The 27561-nt window shown below is 38.3% G+C and overlaps 1 protein-coding gene across 2 annotated transcripts in view; it reads right to left on the bottom strand.

Moving 5' to 3' along the window:
• The window catches only part of STK3 (serine/threonine kinase 3), a 143058-nt gene that overhangs the window by 91149 nt on the left and 24348 nt on the right, over positions 1-27561 (bottom strand). For both annotated transcript variants that reach the window (XM_064706438.1, XM_064706437.1), the window contains exons 5-6: positions 16217-16381; positions 15628-15795 (exon numbers count right to left, since the gene is read on the bottom strand). In XM_064706438.1, coding sequence (XP_064562508.1) covers positions 15628-15795; positions 16217-16381 — 333 coding nt within the window. The remainder of the gene's footprint in view (positions 1-15627; positions 15796-16216; positions 16382-27561) is intronic.

Genomic DNA, 27561 nt, shown 5'->3' with positions numbered 1-27561 from the left:
ACAGTAGTTAAGCATTGCTTGGGCATCCACTCTTGGCAGTAAAACGGAGAGTGTCTCGGTTTAGTATCACATACAGCTTTAAGTCCACTGGAGCTCTCAGGCATAAACATTTTGTGAAGGACTATATGAAAATCAAATTTGCACTCATATGATCACCAAGAAGACATCTGCAAGCTGCTGAACAAACAATGCCTTACAAGTGTTATTAAACATGGACACTAAAAAAATTTAAACAAATACTCATTTTCTGCATGACTGAAAAGAGCCATTTTTAACAGGGCATTATTTGCAAATATACAGAACAAAAGAACTCCTCTGTGTTTGTGTGCCTGTGTATCTGTACAGAGTTCTTTGAGAAATAAATCAATATGTAAATATGTATTCCTGCATATAAAAAACTAAGCTCTTTCTTCATAGATATTGAGATATGTTTATGGATTTTATATATACACATATATTCCTCTCAAATAACTAACTCCATAGATAAAGATATTTTAAAAAAACACCCCAGTAACAACAAAAATTTGTTGTTTTCTTCATCTTCATTTAATGGAAGCAGGTTTCCACACGTCTGGAAACAGCTTGCAATCATGGGAAAAAATACAAATACAATGCTCATTTTTGTCTGAAAATACTAAGGCTCCTCATCACCCTCTAGATGCAACTTTTTAAATCCTACTGCTCTGCCTCTGAACAAGATTTGCCTATATTTCCCTAGCAAGGCTGTCTGTACTGGAGATGAAGCATAACTCTAGGTTACATGAGCACAAGGTACAGCAGTTAAGGAATGGTGAATTCTCAAAACACAGTCACATCCATTAGCTACTCACATGCACACCCTGGACTCACTGGTTTTTCTCTTTAAGAAGCTGGCGTGCAGAGACAACAAAATATAAGTGAAACTACCACTACTGAAAAATCTGAAAGCAGAGGCTCCCCCAGTGAAGGGATTGCCATAGCTGGGATCTGATTTTCTCTATGAAACAGAACTCCAATCTCTCAAGGAGGCTTTGCCAAGCTTCACTCCTGTGGCTTGACTTACCTTTTCTCTGCTTGCATGCTGGAGAGCTCTCCTTTGCCTGGCCAAAGCACCGGGGACATGAAAGGAGGTGGAAGAGACCAAAATTCATGTGGAAATTGGGAAAAGAAAGAATATTCCTGAGCACATCTTGCCTGACCTAAACAATCCAGACTAAGTTTCAAAATTTGGCTTTAACTTATGGTAGAGGACCAGCCAATCATTACTCGGGCTCTAAACAGGGCCATTTAAAACCTTCAATTTCCAGAACAGATCCTTATACCTGCCAAATGGCAAATTGTTTTTAAGAACCACTGTTTATATATTAAAAACACTGATTAAAAATAAAAAATACAACCACACATACCTAAACTGTCTGTAACAAGAAGTCAACTTCGTTTTTGTAGTGAATACTCAATCAATTTCTTTAGATAAATTATAAATACACTTAATGATAAATTTAAGAAGAGAAAACATATAACTTAACTCCTAAATCTGCCAGAGGTTCTGTAAAGAACAGCATCCAAAACCAACACAGCTTACCTTTGCATATCACCACCAGCATTAGCTTTCTCTGCCATTTGGACTTAACACCCCATACATTCAAATGACTCCCTCAGTGAAAGAAAAGCCATCTTTGGTTGACCATCAATGGAATGGTTATTTGAAACTGGTAATCACACAATTCTTTCAATTCTTATCATATTACCAGTATTTTATGGGAAACAGATGTTAGCAGCACAACTTAGTAAGAATTATTGAACAACTTTTCTTCCAATTTCATAACAAATTAGGCAATGCTTAGTTGATGCATCTGAAAAAAGTTACGGAATTGCAAGCCCTAAGGCACAGGGCTGGTGTCATAATTTAAACCATCACCATCTGAAATGCAAAGGCATTAGAAACATAATGTTTTACTCTGTTAAACAAATTTCCCTTACAGATGAATTTGTTAATAAATTCTGAAGCCTCAAGAGCAACCAAAAGCTCCCATTTCAACATCAAAAATCTAGTAGAGTTCTTACAAACATAATACTAAAATTCCCCAGATGTTTATAAATAAGCAGTGAAATACAAATAAATAATTCAATACTTTAACTAAAGCCCACTTGGCCATAGCAATTATGAAATTATGATAGAGTTTTTGATTCCTATCATGAAAGCAAAACAAAGCTAGAGAAGGGAATAATGAAGAAGTCAAATCATCCTATGTGTACACTACAGTAGCAGAGCCTAGGTAACAATTCTCAAATTTAAACAAAAGCAAGATATTTCCAGTGTCTGTTTTTGGCTCTTGATTTGCTGTCTTGGGCCCTAGTAATCCAGGTTGCTGCCTTTAAAGTCCCTCTGAGAGGCTATTTTTATAAATATAACTGTCAAAGGAAACCAATAAAGGTGGAGACTTTTGTCAACTGCTGAAATTCTGGAGTGTGAAAGTTAGTTATTTTAGCAACATGCATCAAGAGCATCTTTTGATCAAAGTTGTGTTGCAAAAGGCAAAAAAAAAGGTCCTGTGTCAATGCCAGGTTTGGCAGTTTCCTTCTACTCACCATGTGTCTTCTCATAACTGTCATTAATTAAATGTGTAACAAATGTAATTATGATGTTCAGGATACACCTTCTTCTTCTGTTAACGTTAATTTTACAGAAAAAGAAGTTCCCTTCAGTGAAAGAAAGCTGAGCCAACAATGTTTTTGTTTTCTCAATACAGGTAAGGAGTTAAGGTAACATCCCAACTAGACTATTAAAAAGCAGTAGGAAAAGAACATGGTCAGTGTATGAAACAATACCTGAAAGACATATATGACTTAATGGCTTAAAAAAATGAACATTATCCCCTCTGACTTCATCTGTAAGTACTAAAGGGTCAAGAACAAACTCTTATATTATGGGCATGTTAGTCTAGTTGATTTTTATCAAAGTTCTTTCCAGACAACACTAAAGCAGCTTTAGGAATCACAATGCTAAGTCAGAAACATTGCAGAAGAATACACTGTTCTCCTGCAGTAACTAACTTAAAAAAAAAAACAACTAATAGATTAAATTGGTTAAATTTTGCATCAGCTAACTTAATGCTGAACTGAACCTTAATCTAACCAGAACATGCACAAAGTCAACAAGCCAGCAGCAGAAATCCTGCAGCATATGCTTTAGCCCCTTGGTGACATGCACTTCTGTGTCCACACTCAGTCCAGGTGCTGTGAATGAATTCTGTACTAAGGGTTATGAATTACAGCCTGAAACAGAAGGCATCTCCCACATGGAGAGAGGTAAAGCTGGAAACAAGCTCAGAGGCCAGGTACATGACTGGGTACAGAGGCAGGGCACTGCACTGCTCCTGAGCTGCAGCCGCATCATGGCCTGCCCTCAGCCAGCATGGCTGTCAGAGGGAGCACCCCCCAACTTTTCAACACTCATCCATGACAGACAGACAGACATGTCCTCTGGCTTTTAGCCTGTCCTACTGCTCACCCAGGCCTACAGCAGTAAGACCTTTCTCAAGCACCATCAGCTTACCATAACATTTCCAGTCTAAAAAGAACTTTCCAGCTACTGCACACTCCACATATTTTCACACCAGGAAGTGGCAATGCAACCAGTTGCTCCACAGTCACAATTCATACATGACAATTCACACAACTGCTAGAAGGATCAAGTTCTAAGAAACTTTGTGCCAATTTCTCTAAATAATTTAATTACTCTGACTGTTTAACAACAGCATGTTTTACAAATTAGGAAGTTGCATATGCTCATTTTCACCACAAGAATCAAATGCTAGCTACTTCTAAACATCAAAAAACACAGCTTGCACAAATTAGTCATATTACTCAGAGAAACAAACAAAAAAGCAAGACATTTACAGTAGGCACACAGTTGCTCCAGAGACACTCCTGGAGCAAACTGAAAGGGGGACAGTACAGGCAAAGTTCACTTGTGCCTGGACGTACCTGCCCAGTGCAGAAGCGCCCTCTGTCCCAGGGCAGAGTTCATGATGATTACATTTCTTAAGGAACATCCCACTTGAAACAGATGACTCTTTAAACACATGCATGTCAGTTTGCCAACGAATCTTGTGCTGGCTGATGCTACCTGTTTTACATTCTCATAGCGTGAGGAAAGGAGCAGCAGCAGAGAAAATACTGGGCTGCCATCTCTAATGCCTCCAGTCCCAGCAGCAGGACACTGGCAAGTACTGCACCACAGGTACCCATCAGCTCCATCAGAGGTACTCTCTTTTCTGGGAACAGATTACTTCACTATCTTCCAAAATTATTCTAAGTTTCTGGAGGAGAATGGAAAATGTAAGACACCTAAAACTTCTCAGACTGTCCAGTGTTCCTGTAACCGTTACTAAAAATCCGAAGTGCTCTACAAGAACACCAACTTTTTCTTCATTTGTTAACAGTATAGCATGGAGCTCAGAGGAGGAGCTCCTCACAGCAGATGAGGCTTCTATCAGTAGAGTTTTTTAGGCAAGTAGGTAATGATAAGCAGTGTTTGGAAGAATTATGTCCATGTTTGTGTTTCTGAAACACAAACTGATAATGTATTAAGATTTGTGGCATTTGGAACACCACGTATGTAATTTTCATAAGGTGAATTCTCAGACATACTAAAGAAGCACAGACAAAAACAGAATCTGGAGGTAACACTCATGTTGTTTTTGTTTCTTGTGGGAATGCAAATAATGACAACTTACATCTGGAAGAAAACCTTGGATCCACACAGCTTTAAAAGCAGACAGATTGTGTTATCTAAAAACTATGAATTTTTACTCTACTTTTCTGCAGGTAGTTATTACAGCTTTCAAACACACTTCTTGAGACAGTATATCAAAAATACTTCCTGTATCTCAGTGCATTTTAAAAACAGCAGAACAATAAAAACTGGCATTAGTACAGAAAATTCTAATTAAAAAACAAAATCACAAGTTGTATACTCAAATCATTTGAGTTAGTTTGTAAAGCACTGACTGTGTATTAAAGCTTTGTCTAAGTACTTAGTAAGTAAAATCAAAGGCTGAGCCAGGCTGATTTCATTCTTCTCTAAAACCAGGGTGGTCTACAGGCAATTTTTGATACCACTGGTGTTGCCAGGGAAACAAAATGAAAACAGGTGCCATCAAATACAAATTAAAGATTTACTTCTATTTTAAACCACCTAAAAACAAAGTTTCCATAAACTTAACTGATACTACTACAAATTTGACAATACTTTACAACAAGAAAAGGATTATAAGTTGTCTTTAGACCATCAAGTTTTAACTGAAGCAAATTTAGACTGATTGGCAACCCTTCCTTTTAAATAAATAAATTTCTTCATTAAATATGCATCATCCTCTTTAAAAATTACCTAGTGTACATTTTAAGGCAATATAATACCATGACAGAAACAGGGTACATGCAGTCTTAATAAGCTTTCTTCATTCCAAATTTTAACCACCTCCCAATCTAAGCAATTTTTTAGATTCTTTATGAAGTAAACAACCAGTATAGGCTCAAAGCATATAAAAATCTTCTGGTAAGTAGCAACAGAAGCTTAATATTTTCCTCCTAATTTGATTGCGGTTTTCCCCACATATTAAAAAAAAAAATCAAATATCACTTGAACTAAAATCCAAGTAAATACACTTCTGCTTTTAAAACTTGTAATAATGAGCTAAGAAACTGACAATACAGCAGTCAAGTCTCTAAAGCACTTCCTCTAGGTCAACTAGCTATATTGACAGAAAACATATTTTAAAAAAAGTGAACATACAATTCACTTCAATAAATAAACATTAATTCAAGTTTCCAAGAATGTCTTAAAATTGTTTACCGAGTTCTTTTTTGGCTTAAAAAGACATTAGTTGTATACAAAAAAATCAAACAGACAATTCAATTAAAAGCAATGTACAGATTCCCTCCTCTTTAATGAAGCTAATTGCCAGACTGCATAAAAATTAACCTTGTATATTTAGTGCTAACCCTAGAACTTGAAAGATAATAGTAAAAAGAAATGGAAGTATATTTCTAGCTAATATGTACAGCTCTTGACTTAAAAGTGGTATACTTGACAATATCCTTGAAGACATTACAGAATTGTTAATAAAATTACTTCTCCTAAATCTGTGCATAAACACCTTGCTGAACTATTTTCCACATCCACAGTGCAGGTTAAACAGAAACTGAATAAATTCAGCATACAATTACATGTACAAATGATGGAAAGTTGTTGGTTTTGGTTTTTTTTTATAACAATGGCTGTAAAGCTCATTAATAGAAAAGCCTTGATATGTTAAAATTGTCATTTTAGATTTAATGACTCTTGATGATTGCCTATTCCAAATAAAATTTTCTTGAGATTTTCAAGTTGCAAACTAATTTTGTTTTGCACTCTGATCTATGTTTACAATATTACTAACATCACAAATGAGCAATCTATAGCAATTCCAAAACTTCTGAATAAGCCTTTAGGTAGAAGGTTGTCTGCTTGTTTGCTGTTAACATTTGCCCAGGAGAAAGCAGCCAGCTCAGGCCCAGTGGGTGCTGTTTTCCTGTGCCAAACACATTCTGGGCTTCACCCTCACCAACTGCTCTATCAAACAACCTTTAACAATGTTCACAGGCACAGGGCTTGAGCCACTGCTCACTCAAGTCATAAAGCATATTTTCATTAATTTCATGGCTTCATTCAACCTCTGTTTACTGTTCTAATATCTTTGAAAAAGAATTTTTCCAGGTCCGACATTTACCACCGAAGCACCTTGTAAATAAACAGGTAGCATCATGGTATGGGTCCTTCTTTCAGATTAGCACTACTAAGAATCTGAATCACTCACAGAAGAAGCACAGCATTACATGAAACTAACCAAGATCAAACTCCCTTTACAGTTATTTTAGTTAAAAGTTTCAAGTTAACTCACTTGTGTGTAATTATGAAATTACTGTACTGATCCTCCACTTACTTTGAAAGTGATTAATCAAAGTCAGAGAAAACCAACCATCAACTGAAGCATGTCTCAAATTTCCTATTCAGGGGAAAGTCTAAAAAGATGCACTAATTTAATTTTAATTAAATCCTCATTTACAAGCATGCAATAAATGTTTTCCATTTAATTCAAGTTAAACTCCAGTTCCAGTACAAATTTCAAATATTCTCTGCTTCTGCTACTTTATTACACATGACAGATTTACATTTCCTTTTAGCACATATGCACCAGCAAACCCGACATAATTTTAAAATGTAAGGAATTTATACTTTTAACAGTAATAAACATTAATTCTCCTTCGAAAAGTTCTAGTGACATAAAGAAAATTCTGGTGATGTGAAGAAGTGACAACTCATTCTCTAAGCCACAATCAAACATGTATGCTAGATTCTGCAACTACTCTTTAATTGCACTTTATTTACATTGCACTTTAATTATATAGTTTAATTGCACTATATAAACTTGCAGTTTATATAGCTTTAATTACACTTTATTTATATAGTTTTGTTACGTGAACTTTCAAACCACCTCCTCACTGAAAAAAAAAGCAAGATAGAGAGATGCAAGAAAAAAGGAGGGTAAATAAAAAAGGCAGGAAAACAACAATTACACACATCAGATTGTAGACTTTTTGAAAAGCTTTAATGTGAACAGGAATAGGATGCTATCATCCTCCAGTTTAATCACTGAGCACACCTCAAGTAATCTAGTGTTTTCACTGCAAATCAATGCTAATGTCATACCATTCAAGAGTTCAATAAACCAGAGAGATCTGTCAATCCTTTGTTCGGGAAGCCATATGGCAGAATCTCTTTGAAAAGTTCCTTGGCCTATTAGGAAGAAAAATTTTACTATCTTTGAAGTTTTGCCAGAGAACAAATGGTATTTTTTCCTATCTTGCTTTCATAGTAGTATTACAAATCTTTCTTTCACATGAAATGGGCTGATGTTAAACCTGCAATCCCTTTGCATAGCAAGCTGTCCAGTCTTGGAAACTGGATGCTGCCGTGCTGGCTCATCATTCCCCAGGAGGCTAAATACTCATCACTGAGCCTGGTAAAGTCAAGCAATGAACTGCTGATTGCAATTTAAGGAAATAAATAAAATATCATATGCTATATTTCATGTGTTTTGCAACCAGATACTTGTCTTCATTGTCTGAGGAGAATTCACACACCACTTCTTTTCAGTCCATTTATATATTTTGAGTAAGCCATGCCATAGGAATTTTCATTAAAATTCTATGCTAGGCACACTGAAAAACTGAAGGAAATCGTAATTCTGTACCACAAGAAACTAGAATATACCCCTAGAGCTCTTCCCTGGGTTGACTTCCTCACTCATAAGAATTTTTCCCCTTCACCTCTACAACAAGTCCATAGAATGGCAGATCACAAACAAATAAGCAAATTAAATCCTTTGGAAATTCGCTGCCTGCATTAATCCTGCAGGCATTACACATTAAAGAAGAAGTTATGTTCAAAGGGTACTATGCCTGTATCTATGACTAGCATTTCCATGAAAAATAAGAGCTTAAGGAAGAAAGTACTTGAAATCACCTTCCAATATATGAGTGAACACCAAACACATTTTAACTAAAATCATAAATCATACTTTGAGTTTGGAGACCCATACACACTTTGAAATTAAAAAGAAAAAAATCTATAGAGTAGGATCTCTGCAGCTCCATGATCAGCTTGCCCAAGAACCACAAGTGAAACTTTCACAGAAATTTTTTTTTTTCTGTGGGACCACAACTTGCCCTTCATTTCGTTTTCAATTCACGACTAAAAATAAGTCAATCACAATGAAAGGTAATGTCAAGCCGAAAAAAATACCTAAAAATTCTTCTTTCTATCTAGCAAAAATGTCATTACTGTAATGGTTGCCTTAATTGTATTCCAGAAAATTTAGAAATCAATCTCCTCACATTAAGGTACATACAACAACCCATCAAAAACATGCATGCACCTAATTAAAGAATAATAGCTGATGAAATAAGTTATCAAGTCCAATTGTTGTTACAATTATAGCAACTCTCCTGGTGATCAGTAGATCCATTATCTGGATATTAAGACTCAAGCAAACTCTATGCAAATATTTCATTTAGGTAGCACCTCAGGTATTTGCTCACAAAAAAATGGAAAACATGCACAGATATGCAAGTTCAAATGTACACAACCACTCATTTTAATTTGCCCAACATTTATCATCTTATTCCAGATGAGTTGAAAGGAGTCAAATCATGAAGAGGGCATTAGGACCTGGTCTGCACCTCAGCCTTTACTTACCACACCATCAGCAGTTCAGGCAAAGAGGTCTGTTCACACACTATAAACATTGCCCATTCATTTAAAATAAATAAGTAAATACATTTATTTTGACAAGTAAATTAAGTGAATACACTTATTTTGACAAATAAAATAAATCTTTAATAAAAAAGCATTTAGCACCTTTTTTTTTAATGTATTGCCTCGTCTGTTTTGGTTTTTGATTCATACAACAATTCCTGCACAGCAATTATTCATATTTTGATCAGAGCAGGTGGACAGGTTGTTTACTAATTTGAATTAGCAGCATATTTAATTAAAATGTAACACTTTCCTTTGTTAAGAACTCTTAAGTATGTCACACTTCCTTAGAGTTCAGTCCTGAAAAGTTGTTGAACAAAAAATGAAAACTACCAAAGATACAGATCAACACTGGTATTAGCAGAGCTGCAACTGATCTGAACCACATACCACCACTACTACTCCTCACTCCAGGAAAAAATGTTCCTAATGCCATGGAATATGGACTTGTATTTCTCATGGTGATTTATGTGGAAAGCACCTTTAAAATCGTTTTTTTTCCTCAGTCTGTACAGAGAACATACTTTATCTTCTGTTAAGATACATGGTGTAAACAATGCTTATGGGTTTTTTTCCTTAATAAAGTTATAACACCTATTTGAAACTTTGGCTACAAACAGTACCAGAGGCAAATATATTATGAATCAAAACTTGACTTCAGCTGCATGCAAATTGAAGACCACTGGAAGTTTCCCTCCAAGAAGTTCTGCTGTATCACAGCAATAGCATTTAAAGATGGAAGAACAGAAATGCGGTGGAGAAGGAGGAAGGCTTTGTGGGGGAACACTCAGCCATGAAAGGTCTAGAATTCTGTCTAATTTTATCAATATACCCAACCAGAAAAAGCCTCAAAAGACAATTAGGACAGCCACAAAAATGTCAGTTTGTCCCTTAGGACAAGCATTTTTAAGGGTCAACTTCAGAAAAGCTCTGCAGTTTCCTTTAATAATTACTAAGTTTTAATAATAGTAAATTTACAGGTGGCCAGCTGAGACTCTGGTTTTGCAACTACCTAAATCAACTTGGCTGAGGCCCAAAAATAGATGACCTATTTCTCCTATCAGTACCACCCACACATTTTTGTCCATACTTAGTTGGAGTACCATGTTAACAACATCATTGAAAGCTACTTCTTGTTACTCGGTTAGTTTTCTGATCCAGCTTATCATGTGACCACCTAAACACTCATTCCAGCAGAAATGGATGCTGGAAATGCATGGAAACAGGCAGGAATACCACCCCTCTGCACCCACTGCCTGCATTTAGATGCGTATAAAGCAAATACAAAAATTCCATTTAAAGCCTAGAGAGGGCCAAAGGTCTTACAACAGCTCTTTGAAAACAGAACACATGCTCCTCCAATTTCTCTACTGTCACAGCCCTATCACATCAGTGCCTTGGGGTCCCCACAGCAAACGCATGTTACTTCCACCTTAAAACAGCACAGCTCACTGTCATTCTTCCACAAGATTGTGAAGAGTAGTAAAATAATGAACAATAATGTACAATCAAATATCCATATTTTAAACTCTTTAAATATTAGCTCACTCTATCTTGACACAGCAGGCAAGAAGACATCAAGTTACAAATTAACAGCGTCTCATAGAAAGTTCTTAAAAGGTAAAGGACTTTTAGAAGTTAATTCAAAGTCTTTTGCAAAGATAAGCAAAAGCACTAAAATAAGAAAACCATATAGTTTTACAAACCTAGTCTAATTTAAAAGCAGTAATGCTGAGATAAGATAGGTGAACTCGTAAAGAAAATAACAGAAATGAGATAACACCACATGTTGGAGAGGAGAAATGCAAGAGTGACTGTACAGAAAGACAGAAGTTGGGGGTTTTTTCCCCTTCCTCAATTTCTGGCACAAAAGGCATATAGAAAAGTGTCTTCCTAATGGCTGAAAAAACTGGTCCCAGTTTGACTGCCATGCTCCACATGACACCTCTTTTTTCTTAGAGCCCTACAGAGCAATAATTCTCACTTCAATCTCCAGTTTAAATGCAATATGTCGAGAATAAAAAAAACGGGAAATTGTAGTTTGTTATAAAATACATCAGGAATAAAAGGTTATTACAAACAGATTAGTCCAGGGTGGAAATGACACAGGCTAAGCAGGAGGCATGGATAATCTGGGTAAGTGCCATGGAAAAATAAATATCATGATTGAACTTAAGGCAAATGGAAGCAGTTCAAATTGGCTTCCTCCAATTCACTGCAGAACATGTGATGCCCACATGTCCATTTCCAACAAACTTCACCATAAAGAAACAAAGACCAATACTGTGAAGTGTTGAAAAACAAATCTAGCACCAGCTTCTTCCATGCCACAACAATGTGAATTACTGCAGCTGCCTGATAAGCATGAAAGAAAAGCGCTTGGGCTTTTTTAGTCTTTTTATTTCCTTGTCTTTTGTAAGAGAGCTACTACCAACCTGTCAGTAACTGTTCACCTTGCACAGAGGAGAAAATTTCATAAAACACACACGTTGCCATTTTACAGTTGGTCTAAAAGGCTGAAAAGCAGCAACTCCCCTCAGCCTGTTTCCTCTGTCCACTACACGCTCCTGCAACTTCTCTGGCCCAGTTCTAGGAGGTTTCTATCACGTTAACTTTTCAGAACATCAGCTGCTTTATCCAACTCCATGTGAGGCAACAATAATGTCAGCGTTTGCTTAACAAAAGGTCAGGAACTGGCTATGGACAGGATGTCTCTAACAGCAGCAGCCCACACTTAAATTGATCATAAAAATCTCAGCCTTGCAGGAATAACTGATCACATCACTGCATGAATATTAAGAAAAATTTTAGTAAGGGGGGCCTAGAGAAGGACCTGAAAAAGAGCCATGCTTAAGTTTAAAGACTAGCTTTATGGCAAAGTGTTATTAAAGCCAAATACCAGCAGCAGAAGGATCATATGAAAATCATGCAGCTTAAAGGATGTTCCACCAAAACAATTCTTACATGACAATTTGAGATCATGGTTTCTTTAGCAAAGACAGAGGATATTTCACAGGCATGTTACCAGTGTTTAGAAAAAGAGCAAAATCACAGCAGTTACACTATAACAGCCCATTCTCTGTGCTCTCATCACAGATTAAAAATAACGAATTTAGAAATACTAAGGATAGATATCACATGCAGAGGAGTGACTGAACAAAACAGCTAATGGTTTGAATTAAGTTTTGTCTGGGGTAGGACACACATATTTTATCACTACAGGACAGCATATATGCTGCAGTCAATGGGGACATGGGAATTCAGCTGTTAAAACATCACTGCAGTTTCAGAGGAAGAGACTGAGTCTTGACCTAGAACCACAATGAAGTCCCCTTTAATTAGCTCCACTATAAATTGCTAACTGCTCATCACAGCAGAGCAATCAAAGGCAGATGCAGACACTTTTAGCCACATTAACCCTGGGTGCTGTACAGTCTGCTGCAATCAACATGCTTTTAGTCCTGCTAGATGGGTTAAATTATTTAAGTTTGAATGACTTTTTTTTTTTTTTAATCAGCAAATTCCTTACTGTTTCTAGCAGCTGTATCACCCTGTTTTAGGGCAACCTTGAGGACATCTCTATTTCTCTCTCCATTATAACTACCTGAAAATACTCCTCCTTTAAAAAAAACATAGAAAATACACAGAGGTTTCACTTTTCATCATTAGCAAAAGCAGAAAAGGACTCTGACATCGAGTATTGAGACAGTCCATAATTCTTAGGTGAATAAAGCATTAAAACTACTGAGCTGGCAATTGCTCTTGACCTTTGAGCCTCAAACCAAGTGTGACAACTACAGCTCCTGTTGAACTCAAGTTTGCAGCAGGAAGAAGTGAAATAAATCTTAAGCTGTGCCAAGGGAAATATAGGTTGGATAGTAGGAAAAAGTTTTTTACAGAAAGAGTGATAAAGTACTGGAATAGCCAGCCCAGGGAGGTGGTGGAGTAGCCATCCCTGGATGAGTTTAAAGAAAGACTGGATGTGGCACTCAGTGCCATGGTTCAGTTCAGGTGTTAGGGCTTGGGTAGGACTTGATGATCTTGAAGGTCTCTTCCAACCTTGTGATTCTGTGTGAAATAGCCTGGATGACACTTACAGCCAAATACACTATGACAGAAATACTTAACCAGAAAAAACCTGCTTCTTCTTCCCTCTCCCACCTGAAATTGCATTTTGCATCCCCCACTACTTCTTTCCCATCTGAAACTAGTACAAATCTTTGGAGAAGTCAGAGTGTGGTTAAGCAGAGGAAGCTATGCTTGTTTGCATGGAATCTGCTATTTCCTCTCTGCCAAAACACTTGTTTAAAGAAGTCATGTAATATTTCTATTAAACTGTAAATGCAGTTGACAAGGAAATGGCCTACTGGCAGTGCATTAACTTTGTGGCAGTGCCAACCAGCCTACAGCAAACTAGTGTGCATGGTAATTTCACTATGCATTCCCAGGCAACAAAATTGTGCCTTACATAAATACCACAGAACTCCAGCAACATCTAGGAAAAGCAATGAAAATTTGCCCAAGCTTTCATGCTTGCCTGTATCAATTCTGTATCATAACTAAAACAAAGCATCTACATATGGCCAAAAGTCCTGTGAAGCTGTATCATATGACACCAGAAAAACTATTGCAACTTAAATCTGTGTATTTCTTGTTAACCACTGTAACAACTCACTAATAAAAATTAAGAAAAACTGAAGGTATCAAATATACAAAAGAATACTGACTACATACAAGCCCTTAAAAACCATAACGTAATTTAAATGTAATTCATTAACAAGAACACATGCTGTATGTAATCCAGAATTGTGTTACATTACATTGGCCTTTGATAGCATTCACTTGATTGCAAGAATTAAACAGATCCACAAGCATTCAAACACAATGACCTTTGATTTATAAGCAGCTATTGTCATGCACATAAAAATCCTCTCTGATAATGCAGTCCTCACCTTTCAGCAGCTGGTGCAACTACATACAGTGATGTTACTCAGATGTAATTAAGGAGTTTTTGTCAGAAGTATAATCAAAAATCCCAGCATGATCTAGGGTAGTTAGTTTGTCATCAATCATTCTTCAAAATATTTTTACAGGTTATTTCACCTTAAATTCCCATCAAAATCCAGCTTCAGAGATACTTATTTTGTTGACAGCTTTCACCTGAGTATTTTTAGTTTGAATTGTAATTTTAAAGCAGTTAATTACATGGAAGAAAAATATGCTGCAGGAAAACTACTAAACTTGGCTTCCAAAATAATGTAATGTTTCTAAATGAAAATCACTCACTAGCTTTAACAAAAATTTCAGGAAACATCTCTCCTCCAAAGAGCACACACAACCAAAAATCAAGAACCCCACAAACAAAAATAGCACTAAATACACTTGAACTCAGATGTGCATCACCTTACAGTAATTGTATATGAACAGTACCTTCTCTTTCTATAGTGGTGATTTCTTTCTGTTAAGATTCTGATACATGAGGCACCAGCAAAAGAAAACTGAATAAAATAATTTAATACACATTGCAATTTTGCAGCAAAATTTCTAAGATTTTTCTGGAGAATGGTATGCTTTAAGCAATATAAAGTGCCTTCTTAATTCAAAATGGGTTTTAAACAATTTAAGAATGGAGCATCAGTGCAATCAGCATAGCTGTTCTATAGCTTATTACAAAAGCAGCATTGTAACAGCAGCACAACTAACAGCGTCAAGTTATCCCTAAATAAACACTGATCCCCATTAGCTTCTCCAAGTAATTCCTTTGTAACTGCTACTCCTCATAAAGCAACTAATTCTATTTACATTTTATTTTGCAAAAAGTAAACTCATTCATTAAGAGACCTTAGGAGTCACTAATAAATAAAAGCTGTCAGGTGTAACTAATAATAATAATATTAGCACTACTCCCATAGGACAGTTCTGAATTCTTCTTTAGGTCATCTTTATTTCAAAACTGCCTTTCAAAAGCAGACTGAGTCTTGGTGATGCAAATCTCCAAGTGCAGTATGAAACAGATTCTATATATTACCCCAAAGCCAAATAAGAGCATCCTGCTGCAGCCCCCTCTCAAGTGGAGATACAGAAAAAAACCTTACAGAAATGTGTTAAAACACAGAGAAACTGGAGTCGAGAGGAAGCAATACAGAAAGCAAAAATTGTTAGTATTAAAATCTCTCTTCATAAACATACAGCTTTATGATTCCAGTATTAGGGAGTTTTGAATGTTTTGTGGGTTTGAGAGTTGTTTTTTTTAATATAAAAATAAAAAATGCCACCAACACACTTACCCTCATTGGGTGAATATCAGCATATGGAGGCTTTCCTTCAGCCATTTCTATTGAAGTTATACCAAGGGACCAGATGTCTGCCACACAGTTATAGCCAATCTCTTGTATGACTTCAGGAGCCATCCAAAATGGAGTTCCTATAACAGTATTACGTTTTGCCATTGTATCCTGTAATTATATTATTTATGACATTAAACCAGGGATGCCTATTTTCAGATTATTTTAATATCAATTCTATATTTAGAGTTAAATTATCCACCCAAAGGTCAAATGCTAGTGACTTCCAATTAAGACCAAACAGATTCAGCCCATCAGCCTACACAGGCCAAAGAGGTGACAATAAACCTCATGCTAAAATTTAAAGAGATCATCAGGCACTTGATGCACTGGGCTATAAAAACACACAACTAAAAACCAAATAGCCCTGCAGCATATTAAATACTCGCCATGCTAAAGTATGTCAGTTCTGCCACTACCACTAGTGGCAGTGATACTGCCCAGACACAAAATTCAAGGCAGAGGACAAAGGTGAAAGAACAAGGTTGGGAGCACTATAGCATCTTAAAATTATCTTCCCACAGTTACTTACTGTTAACTGGCCAGCCACACCAAAATCAGCTAATTTTGCATGTCCCTCGGTGTTAAGAAGGATGTTTCCAGCTTTTATATCTCTATGTATTTTTCTCATAAAGTGCAAATATTCAAGTCCTTTAAGAGTAGATTTCAAAATAGTTGCAATTTCATCTTCTGTTAGCTATAAGAAAACATAAAACCACTTTCAGGTATACACAAAAGGTCCATATATTTGACTTATTTAAATCATGATCATTTCATAGTGATTATTGTAAGGAGCACAATGCTTGACTTTTTTTTAGCAGACCCAGAAAAACTTCCATTTTAAAGCCAAAAAAAAAACCCGAATAAAAAGTAAATTATTAAATGCCAACTATAGAGAAAAAAGGTGTTGTGTAGACTTAGCAGGCCAAAATGCTTCTCTTAACTCTTATATAGTGCAGAGTCACATGCCATCACAAATGCTACAATAAATTGCAAGTCTACTGGCAAAAAGATGACAGACGTTTCATTATGACAGAAAACACAACAAAGTGAAAAAAACTGAGACACATTTTGTTTTATGACTTCATAAATAACACCAACTCTTGAGTAAGTCATCAGCTAGCAGTTGTTTATTTTCATCACTTTAGATCAACAAAATAGGAACACAAGCTCCTGAACAAGCGTTATCAAAGAAACAGCAAGTCTCTTTTTCAGCTATCAGACCCCCTTGAGAACACTTCTTCATCAACATTTGTTCTCAAATAAAAGCACAAACATGCACATATAACTCATTCCATGTGATGCAACTGCTCAAGGAAATACAAAGAAATTATCCATACAACTGAAATGCCAATTAATTACAGTACACTGATGCTTCAATAGAAGAACTAAAATGAACTTCACACATCCTCAGAAATTCAAGAAACTGGCTCTGATTTGGCTGCAATTCAGGGTTGCATTTTTTCCCTCTTTCCTCTACTTTTCCAAGCCTACACAGAAAATAAATTAAGCACCAGCAATTCCTTCCAGTTTCAGTTCTGAAAGTGTCGGTAGACATCCACACCTCCCTCCAAAAGGCAACCACCACCAAAAGCCCGTAAGAAACAAAAAACCCTGATCACCCTAAGCCAAAAGAATAAAAGAACAAAAAGGAAAAAAAATATTAGTCAGCAAGATTATCTCCACCTGAGCTGCTCACAAGTTTTAATTACCTAATAAACAAAGCCACTTCCCTGTTGCAGATTCTATCCAGTCACACAAAACCTAGGTGTGGAGCCCAAGGGCACAGTTGCACATTTATCTGAACAGCAGTCCCAAGCTCCAGTCCCTCCTTTCCCTGCAACCTACAGCAGTAATTCACAGTATCTCAGTCCTCCTTCCACTGAACAACTGTAACAGACAGATCCTAGTTGAAAACAAACCTGTCTGCCAAATTATTTTTCCAACAAAACGCTTCCTGGATTCAACTCATGGCATAGTAAAGAAGGACAAAACAAAGCAGCTGCTGCTCAAATTGGCATTGCTTTCAAAAAAGTGCATGTGTTGATACACCCCAAGAGTTCCAGAGACTTTTATAAACCTTTTCCTATGTGAGCAGAGGATGAAATTGATGGTGGTGTATTAGCTCCAAGCCAAGCACTTACCGCCTCTGCCGTGCATTATGCATTCCTTGCCCACCATTTATCTCTGAGATCTTTCACTGTTTCTATTCAGCAGCACACAACTCAAAGCCTTCACTTGTGCTACTTTATGCTGACTGCTATGCTGCTTCAAAGGACTGCATGCCAGAAGAACTGAAAACCCTTTTACACACAGTTCAAACAACACAACTTTCCTGGCATTGTGCCATGGGAGTAAAACCCTTTACCTGATCTGGAGTCAAGCAAGAAGGGACTTCAAATCAACTGTAAGATAAACTTAAGTATGGTCAAAAAGATATTTGGAGAAAGAGACAACCTTCATTATGTGAGCTAAAAATTCTATGGTGAATCACTAAAACTGTGATTATCTGCAGACTCACACTTCAGGCAATTTAAACCCTGGCTATTAAACACTGTACCATGAATGGTTTAAGACATGCTGAGTGTAACACTTGCTGCCCAAACTTTACCAAATCCACCCAATTTCAGAAACAATACAATGTCGTCAATCTCCAAAGCCTTCCATGCAGCTAATCCTGAACATGCAATAGAAAATGACCCTGAGCACTGAGAAATGTACAGCAAGATAAGCATACAGCTTCCCTCCCACTTTCATTTAGAAACAAGTATCATGAAAAATGGTGCTTAGAGGACACGTCAGAGATCATTCTTCAATATGTTGTGCTTCTAAGGAGGTAAACACCTAGCTTTAGTTCTTAAAAAATTACCCACGTGAGGATCTTTGGATCATCAGCTCTAGATGGAGAAGTGGTTTTGCAGCTGCATGACAAAGTCCAGCTCTCAAAACGAGAGGCTAACAGAAGACTGGAACCAAAAGCTGGCAAATAAGCTATGGAGTGAGAATCCAGCAAACCAAAAGAGAGTCCTGGAGTACTGCAACCTGATGCACTATCTGGGGATCCTCAGCAAAGTAAAGCTCTACCATGGCTAAATATTACAGAAGAACAAAGTATTTACACAAAGTGGTCAAAAAAATCCAGAGAAGTGAATACCACCTCTAAGAAGTAGGCAGAGTGCACAAGTCATGTTTATCACAAACAGCAGTAACAGGAAAGCACAGGAAAAAAGAAAGAAGAACAGATTTATGATGTTCCAAGACACATCAATTTCAGCTCCAGACATCCCAGATTTATCCACTTGTGCTTCATATAATCGTCATATATATAACATGATGCAGTCCCTAAAATCACTCCTGCTTATACTGTTGCTGAACATGGCCAAGTATGTACACAACAATACTTAGACAAAATGTTTGGCTTTAATACCTAATATTATTTAGAAGGATGCAATGAATTTCCAGCCTTACACAAGAAGCAAAGAAAGTACACTCAACCTTCCCTAGACAAAATTACCTTTTCAGAAAATAATGCACTGCCATATTGAACATTACCATGCAATCATCAAAAAAAAAGTATCTAAAAACAGATTTCAAAATCATTAATTTCATTATTTTTGTGCCATTTAAACTTTTTGCAGAACCCATACCATCTATGGATAACAGTGAAAGCACATAAATTACAAAGTTCTCTGCATGTATACTTCTAAATCCAGAAACACTATTTAACTATGCAGCATTGCATCTGAGCTATACTGCACAGTTAAATGCAGTACTTAATTCCTTCCCTTATTGGATACACTGAACATTGCTTTAAAAGTTCCATTATGTTGTTCTGTAGACCACAACCATCTTGTGCAGAGGTTTTTACACACACTAATGGTATTTAAGTATTTTGTACACTGGCTGCCAAAAAGCAAATGGTATCAGGATACCATGAGATAACGCTGCCAGGAGGTGCAGGAAGGTGAGTGATCCTTCCCTGCTCCCCCACACTGCTGACACCACACCTGGAGTGCTGAGTCCACTTCTGGGCTCCTCAGTATGAGAGACATGGACACACCAGAGAGAGTTCACAAAGGGCCACAAAGATGACCAAGGGACTGGAACATCTCTCCCAGGAAGAGAGACTGAGACTGGGACCATTCAGCCTGGAGAAGATCAAGCTCATGGGGAATTTTTTTCATGTATGGGAATAACTGAAGGGAAGGTGCAAAGAGGATGAAGTCAGGCTCTTTTCACTGGTGCCCAGTGACAGGAACAGAGGCAATGGGCACACTCTCAAACACAGGAGGTTCCCTCTAAACAGCAGGAAACTTTTTACTGTGAGTGTGACTAAGCACTGGAACACGTTACCCAGGGAAGTTGTGGAGTCTCCCTCCTTGAAAACCATGCAGAAATGGCCCTGGCAGCCAACTCCAGATGGCCTTTAACAGGCTGGCTGGGCCAGGTGACCTCCAGAAGTGCATTCTAACATCAACCACTCAATGATTCTGTATTAGTAGAATTTACAACTCCGTACAACAAAATTAGGTGCATTTTACACCAATTTGAATAAATCATGGGTGGTTTGTTTTAGCTGACTTGTCTATATTTAAAGTTTAAATATCATCCCAAAATAAACAAGCTCCAAAATATATCACTACTAAAGAAAAAGTAAGTTAGTTATCTGTCTGAACAAACAGCAAGTGTATGTTCCTAAGGAGGTAAAATCACTAGCTTTAGTGCTTGAAAAATTAGTGGCTGAGGTCCCTGCTGACTGAAAGCTAGGCAGTGTTATTCCAGTTTACAAAAAGGGAAGATTCAGGAATCTATGTATATGTTAGTCTAATCTCAGTTTCTACAAAACTGATGGAGAGCATCATACTTGGTACTACTGAAAGGCTTCGAAAGAACAATGAGATCATCAGGCACTGTCAACATGGGTTCTCAGAGAGAAATCCTGTTTAATTTGATACCTTTCTATGATGAGGTCACCCACCCACTGGTTTTTAGTTAAGTGAGGCTTACTTACCTCATGGCATCCTTCTGCAAGATGAGCAGACAGACACTGAGCTGGAGGCTGAAGGGCAGGGCTCAAAGGGCTGTAGTGAATGGAGCTACATCTGGCTGGTGACCTGTCACCAGTGATGTGCCCTCAATTCTAGGGCTCATTTTGTTCACTACTTTTATCGATAATCTTGATGCAGGAATTGAATGCACCATTAGTAAAATTTGCTGAGGATACCAAAGTGGGAGATGCTGTTTGAATGAAAAGTCTTGCAGAGGGATTTGGACAGAATGGAGCACTGGGCAGGGATGAACAGGATGAAACTGAGCAAGTTTGAATGACAGATTTTACATCAGGGATGGGTAACACAGGGACAAGCATAAATTGGGAGAGTAATGGCTCAAGAGCAGCATTGCAGGAAGGGATCTGTGTGTGCTGGTCAGCAGCAGGCTCAGCAGGAGTCAGTGATGCACCCTGGCAGCCCAGAGGACAAACCCCTTCCTGGGGTGCATCAAACTCAGCATCCCCAGCTGGTGGCAGAGGTGACTGCCCTGCTGGACAGCCTTGGTGCAGCCTCTCCTTGAGCTCTGTGTGCTGCTCTGGGCCCCACAGCTGAGAAATGAGGGTAAAGGATGAGAATGTGTCCAGAGGAGGGAAACAGTGATTTTTTTTTTTTTTTAACATGATAAAAAATAACACACAGTTCTTTACAGCATAGAGACTAGCTGACACACAAACCAATGCAAAACTGATGGAATTTGTGGAAATAAATGGAGGGCACTTTCATGGCCTACCAATTGTTGGAAGTAACAAGGGACCAAAGTACATACAAACAGATCCAAAGCTCCTACAACTATTCATTTATTCACAAAACTACAAATAAACTCTTAAAATCCACATCAAAATGCTTCCTAATTATATCTCCTCCCTTCTTTACTCTAAATCAGAATCTGTCCTCATAAGCATGGTTAAAAGTCACTGTCTAGGTACTGTAGTGTCTGTGTCCCTACAAGCAACTTTCAACATACAAACAGCCTGAATATAGAACCACACCATTACAGGCTTTGGCACAGCACACAGCTTGCCCTCTACTCAATACCCAGTACTCTCTAGTTCTAGAAGCAGTTTGATATTGACATACATGCAGTGCCATTGACAATCACCACACAGAGCAATTAAAAGAAACAAAACTATTTCATATTAATATAAAACTATGTTGCAGTCAATGCTGCTATCCTGATCTAGATGTGTGGTTCTGACACTATTCTATTCCTGATCAATCTGTATGGGCAGTATTTTTCTTAAACAAGTTGGTCAATTTTATTCTGAGATTTTCCACGCACAGCATCATTCTTCCACCAGCACAGCTCTACACCTTGCACCTTAGTATAATCTCACAGTCATAATCTTTCTGCTTAACTTTTGATTTCTGTTCACATCAAGATCCTCACTTAAACCCTTGTGGAACATTTATCTCTTTGGTATCTTAGGCTAGTTCTAATCCTGTATGCTGTCCCTTTGAATAAGAGTCTACTACCTCTACCCTCTAAATAAGAGTCAGCCATGGAAAGCTTCTAATCCTTCACCATCAAAACCACATGCAGATTATATATTAAAAAGAATGTGAATGATAAAGGTGAACAGCATACACAAAATACATTAGACATGAGGACAATCCTAAAAATCAAAATGTGGAGCAAAGCAGCAAATCCTAGTGTTCCACATCTATTAGGAGACTATAACAGACATCTAATTCACATATTTATATCTAACTGGCTATGGATGCCACATACAAGGGAGAATGAGGATTTATCCAGTCCATCACACACCACCTAATCCATGCAGCTGTTGGGACAACTCATCCACAGGTTTTCTTGCACACATTCTCCTTCCTGAGGCCCCTCTAAAGGGGTCTGGGTCAGCTGAATTGTTTTAACTGACTAAGTCCATTCCCAGCTGCTCTTTTTACATTAATACATGCACATTAAATCTGATGCTTCCAGGAAGTATCAGATTACTGCATCTAAACACTCTGATTAGGTTGAACACACACAGGGTAGGTCCACTCTCATGGCAAATAAAGGAGCCATTCTTCCACCAGAAGCTATGAAGCTCAAACATTTCACATCCTATCATCATCACACACCTCTCCTATTCTTCATTTACACAAGGACAAGGCTGGACTAAGAAAAAACCTGAGATTCAAGAGAGAAGGGCAAATAAGCAGGGAAGAAGAGATGACAGTTCCCACAATCCCATTCCCATTTGTAGTATTTGACATCTCACTTAGGAAGTAGGCAGAAATCTTCAGAGAGAAAAAGAGTTGTTACAGCTCTAGCCTGAAGGAAGTTCCCACTACATGTTACAAACTACACTGTCCTGAAATTGCTTTCCCTGAGCCTCCCTCAGGGCAAGTAGACCCTTTTTTGAGCAGATGTATATGCTATGAGTAAATACAGTGCTCTTCAAACAACAGCACAGCCTTTGCTTGGAGTAAAGTACCAAATCATGGCATTACTTAGGACAACAAGGTTTGGTCTAAGTCCATCAGATAATCTTCACTTAATCCTATACTATCTAAGGAGACCCCTCAATATTACAGTAATGGACAGAGTAAGAACTCACTACCATAAAACCCAAGCTGCACATAAAATCATACAGAAAATATGCTGCAATAAGTATAACTACAAATATTCACTGTACAGGTGATGATCAGTGTTAGTATTTTTAAGATTAAGACTGCTTTTCACTACATAATCCCAGTAACATAAATTTAATAATATTTCATGAATATAATATGCAAGAGACCCCATCTTCTCTTTCCTTTAAATTAGCGGTTTTGTACTGGGTTACTAAAGATAGTGCTAACACATCAGTCTTCTATGTGTAGTTTGAAAATTACTACAACCTAGCAGCAGCATAAAATTACCTAAAACATACCTTAGTGGCTCATAGGAAAAACTATTACAGGAAATCTCATGCTTAACATTAGCTAACATTAATACATAGACACAGGCAGATCAAGAACTGATCAGAACATGAAAGTCAGATTCTTCAGCCCTTCATTACCTAGTCCCAGCTTCCTATAAGATATCTATAAAGTACTGAACCAGATGTTGAGCACAACCTTAGAGGTAAAGCAGAAAAGTACAGAACCTCTTTAGCACTGCACTAAGTGCAGATTTTAACTATTATTCAGTAGCACACGCTATGTCTACACAGAGCTGTGATCAGCACCAATGTAATTAGTTTGGTTGTGCAAAGTCCTCTTCTGACAAGAATAAGGTCAAGAACTGCACTGGAAGCCCTTAACACAGGTCTGCTACAACAATACAACTGTATGCCTTTCTAACAGGAAACACCTATCTGAGTTGCCACTGTTCAAAACCAACTTTACCATCATAGGGAACACATCTGCTAACAGCTCACGTGGCTCACAAGCTGCACACCTGCTCATACCATCCCCACTGGGTCTGACAGCATCACCAAGGGAGACCTTGCACAATCTTATAAGCCAACAAAGAGCTGGCTGAGCATAAAGGGCAACCTCCTAGAAGTATGAAAACAGTCTTTCCTGGCAGGCAAGGTAAGTAAATACAGCAGAAGGCCATCTTGAACAAACTAAAAACTCATAACTGAACTAAAGTACAGAAAATAAGGCATGCAAAGCACAAAAACAGATTACTAAAGAAGCACTGCCTAGATCTTAAAGAGCTGCATTTCAAAGGCCAAGAATAGGGTGGATTTTAATTTGGAGAGCAAAACAGAAGACGGGACGGACGGACGGGACGGGACGGGACGGGACGGGACGGGACGGGACGGGACGGGACGGGACGGGACGGGAAGGGAAGGGAAGGGAAGGGAAGGGAAGGGAAGGGAAGGGAAGGGAAGGGAAGGGAAGGGAAGGGAAGGGAAGGGAAGGGAAGGGAAGGGAAGGGAAGGGAAGGGAAGGGAAGGGAAGGGAAGGGAAGTTGAGTGGTCAGTCTTTTAACAAGCTATGCAGAAATCTCCCGAACACCTTCCTTGCATCAGTCTTTAGCAGGGTTTCTCTGACTTTCAGTTGTCTCTGCCTAGTAGCAAAATAGAACAAGTTAGGAATTACTGTAGTAAATTGGACAAATACAAGTCCACGAGAACAGATAAGATACATCCAAAGGTGCCAAGGAGCTGCTTAATGTCAACTCAAGGCTACCTCTTATCAACTTTAAAAGAATACAGCAATGAGGGTGTCCCTTACAACATCATCATCTTCAAAATAGGCAAAAAGAAGGACCTGAGGAACTACAGGCTGATCAGCTCATTCTCAGACCTCAAAGATATTACGGAGTAAATCCACAGAGAAGCTAATTTTGTTTGTGTTTTTAGACACACAAACGATAAAAAAGTGACTGGGAACAGACAGCCTAAGTTGACCAGAAGGAAATGATGCTAAATGAACCTGGTCACTTTCTTAGGAGAGTGAAGAGAAAGCTGAGGATGACATTTTGTCTGACTTCACCAAGGCTGTTGGCAGCCTCCAATATATGTTTTTAACTAAACCTGGGGAATCATAGAGAAAATGTAGAGGAACAACCAGCTGGACTGCCAGGCTCAGCAGTGGTTCAACACGTAACCAAGAGCCAGCTCTAAGCAATGTTCTCAGAAACTGATCATAGGGTGAATACTCCCAGCATCTTGATCAACAATGAGGAAGAACACACCCCATTATGGTTTGTGGATGACATGAAACAAGGTGGAAACAGCCAGGGCACTGACAGGGCAGGACTGCCATGTAGAGGGATCTGAACAAGCTGGAAGAATTCGCTTGACAACAAATACAGTAGTTCAACAATGGCAGAGTCCCACACCAGGAGAGAACCACCCCATGCCATGAGCAGTAGGGACTGAGAATCCATGTGGAAGGGAGGGAGCATTCCTCCAGGAAAGGTTCTGGGTGCTCCAGAAGACAAGCTGAACACCAGTCAGCAACACCAGCAACACACCCCAGCCATAGACTGGCCTTCATTAGGAAAGCACAGTCAGGTCAAGTAAAAATCCCCCTCTATTTAGCATTTGTGAACACAAATCTGGAGCACAGTACCCTGTTCCAGGCTGCTATAAAAGAAAGGCTGACAAGGCTGACAAACTGGAGCTAGAACTGGACTAAAGGGGCTAGAACAAACCAAAACAATCCTCACTGAGCATACAAGAAGAAATAAAAGTTCTTGGGGCTGGAGACTGTTGAGTCTCACACTTTTCAGATTGTGAAAACTGATCTGAACAAGGTCCTAAACACTAACTGGACTGATGTTGCGGTGTGTTTCAAACTTTCAGGTCCCTTACCCAGGTGTGCCAAAACCCTCCCTCCCTGAGTGAGTCCTGTCAATCAGGCTTAACATTCCAGCAAAGGCGTCGGGTGGTTGGTCAAATTCAAAGGATGCCCCTCAGGCCTGGGGGTCATTGGCCTGTCTAGGTGTCCCTCGCCCCTTGAGACCCCACCCCCCCCACCTGGTTGGTGGCTCACCTGTCCCCTCCCCTCCCCTGCTCCTGAGCTTAAAAGGTGAGTCCAGCCATGTGCTCGGGATTCTGTTGGAGGTCTCCCCAAGATTCAGACCCCTGTAACCATGGAATAAACCACTGCATATAACCCTCTGGCAGAATCCCTCCTTTTTTCTCTTCACCTTCGCCTGAAGCCTCTTCCTGAGGTAAACGGAGTCCCTAAGAAGCCTGGACTTGTTCAGTGCCCAGCTGCAATCACCAGCAAGCTAAAGGTGTCTCTGGGGTGATCCACCACAGAAGCCGCCTCTGGCTCAGCAGCGAGGGTCAGACTGGCCCAGGCACAATCTAACTGGTAATATTGGGATTCGTATTCCAATAGACTTCCTTCCTTGGAAAAGTAGATTCACCTAGCTGACTTCCAGAGGTCTCTTTCAAATTAAAATCATCACTTATTCCAAATCAATGGCACACTGTTCACCTCTTTCCTTACCACCTCTAAAATAGACATCCAAATTCAAAATAGTAGCCTTTCTTTTACCTGCAGTTTTTCTACATTTCATCTGCTTCCTCACTACAATAATATAGAGCAATAAACCCATCTAAACTTTAAAGACTCTTTTATTGTAAAATAAAATACACATGGAAGACCATAAGGAAACTTGGCTCAACTCCTTGAATGGAGAAAAATTTTATTGCCCAAATTACAACTTTATATGCAGAGGCTGACTCAAACTGGAAATACATTAAAAATTCAGCTGATATTTCTGTCTCTCCAAGGCAAACAATGATGGGTTCTTTTGAGAGGAAAGAACAGTGTGGGGAAGCAATAAGGTTAAACTTCCACTCCTTACAACAACAGGAATAAGATTTTGTGTGTTTTGTGATGCAAGTTATATACAGGGTACCAGTAGATGACTGATGAAACATTCATTTAAACATCTACCTTTTACTGCAAGATTTTATTATAAATTTTTTCATATTATATGTTTACATGGTCATTTCATTGTCTGAGCAACTTAAAACTGGCACTAACTGAAAATTATTTACAAGAGGGGAAAAAAGCTGCTGCTTGCATTGAGTAATTCTAACAATTTTTTATTTGAAAAATTATTTGAGTGACTGACTTCAAACCACAGATGCAAGTTCTGCTATTCTCCCGGAAGTTCCACAGATGTTCTGAAACATGGGCAAGGAGGCAAAGGAGATCTGTTGACTGTGCAACTAACCAGACTGTTCAGATCAGAAAAAAAGTGAAAATCCTATCTCCTCCTCAACATACCATAGCATTGCTCATCTTTTAGCAGTGACCTGACTGCAAAGAGATCAGTGGCAAATATAAACATTGTGAAACCCAGCAAATACAACCATTAGAACTGAAGTACTATTTTGTAAACTTTCTTCCAAAAAGAACA

The sequence above is a fragment of the Zonotrichia leucophrys genome, chromosome 2 (assembly GCF_028769735.1).
Source record: "Zonotrichia leucophrys gambelii isolate GWCS_2022_RI chromosome 2, RI_Zleu_2.0, whole genome shotgun sequence".
NCBI classification, from domain to species: Eukaryota; Metazoa; Chordata; class Aves; order Passeriformes; family Passerellidae; genus Zonotrichia; species Zonotrichia leucophrys.
Note: the sequence above shows the minus strand (reverse complement) of the source record. Positions and strands in the feature narration are given on the sequence as shown.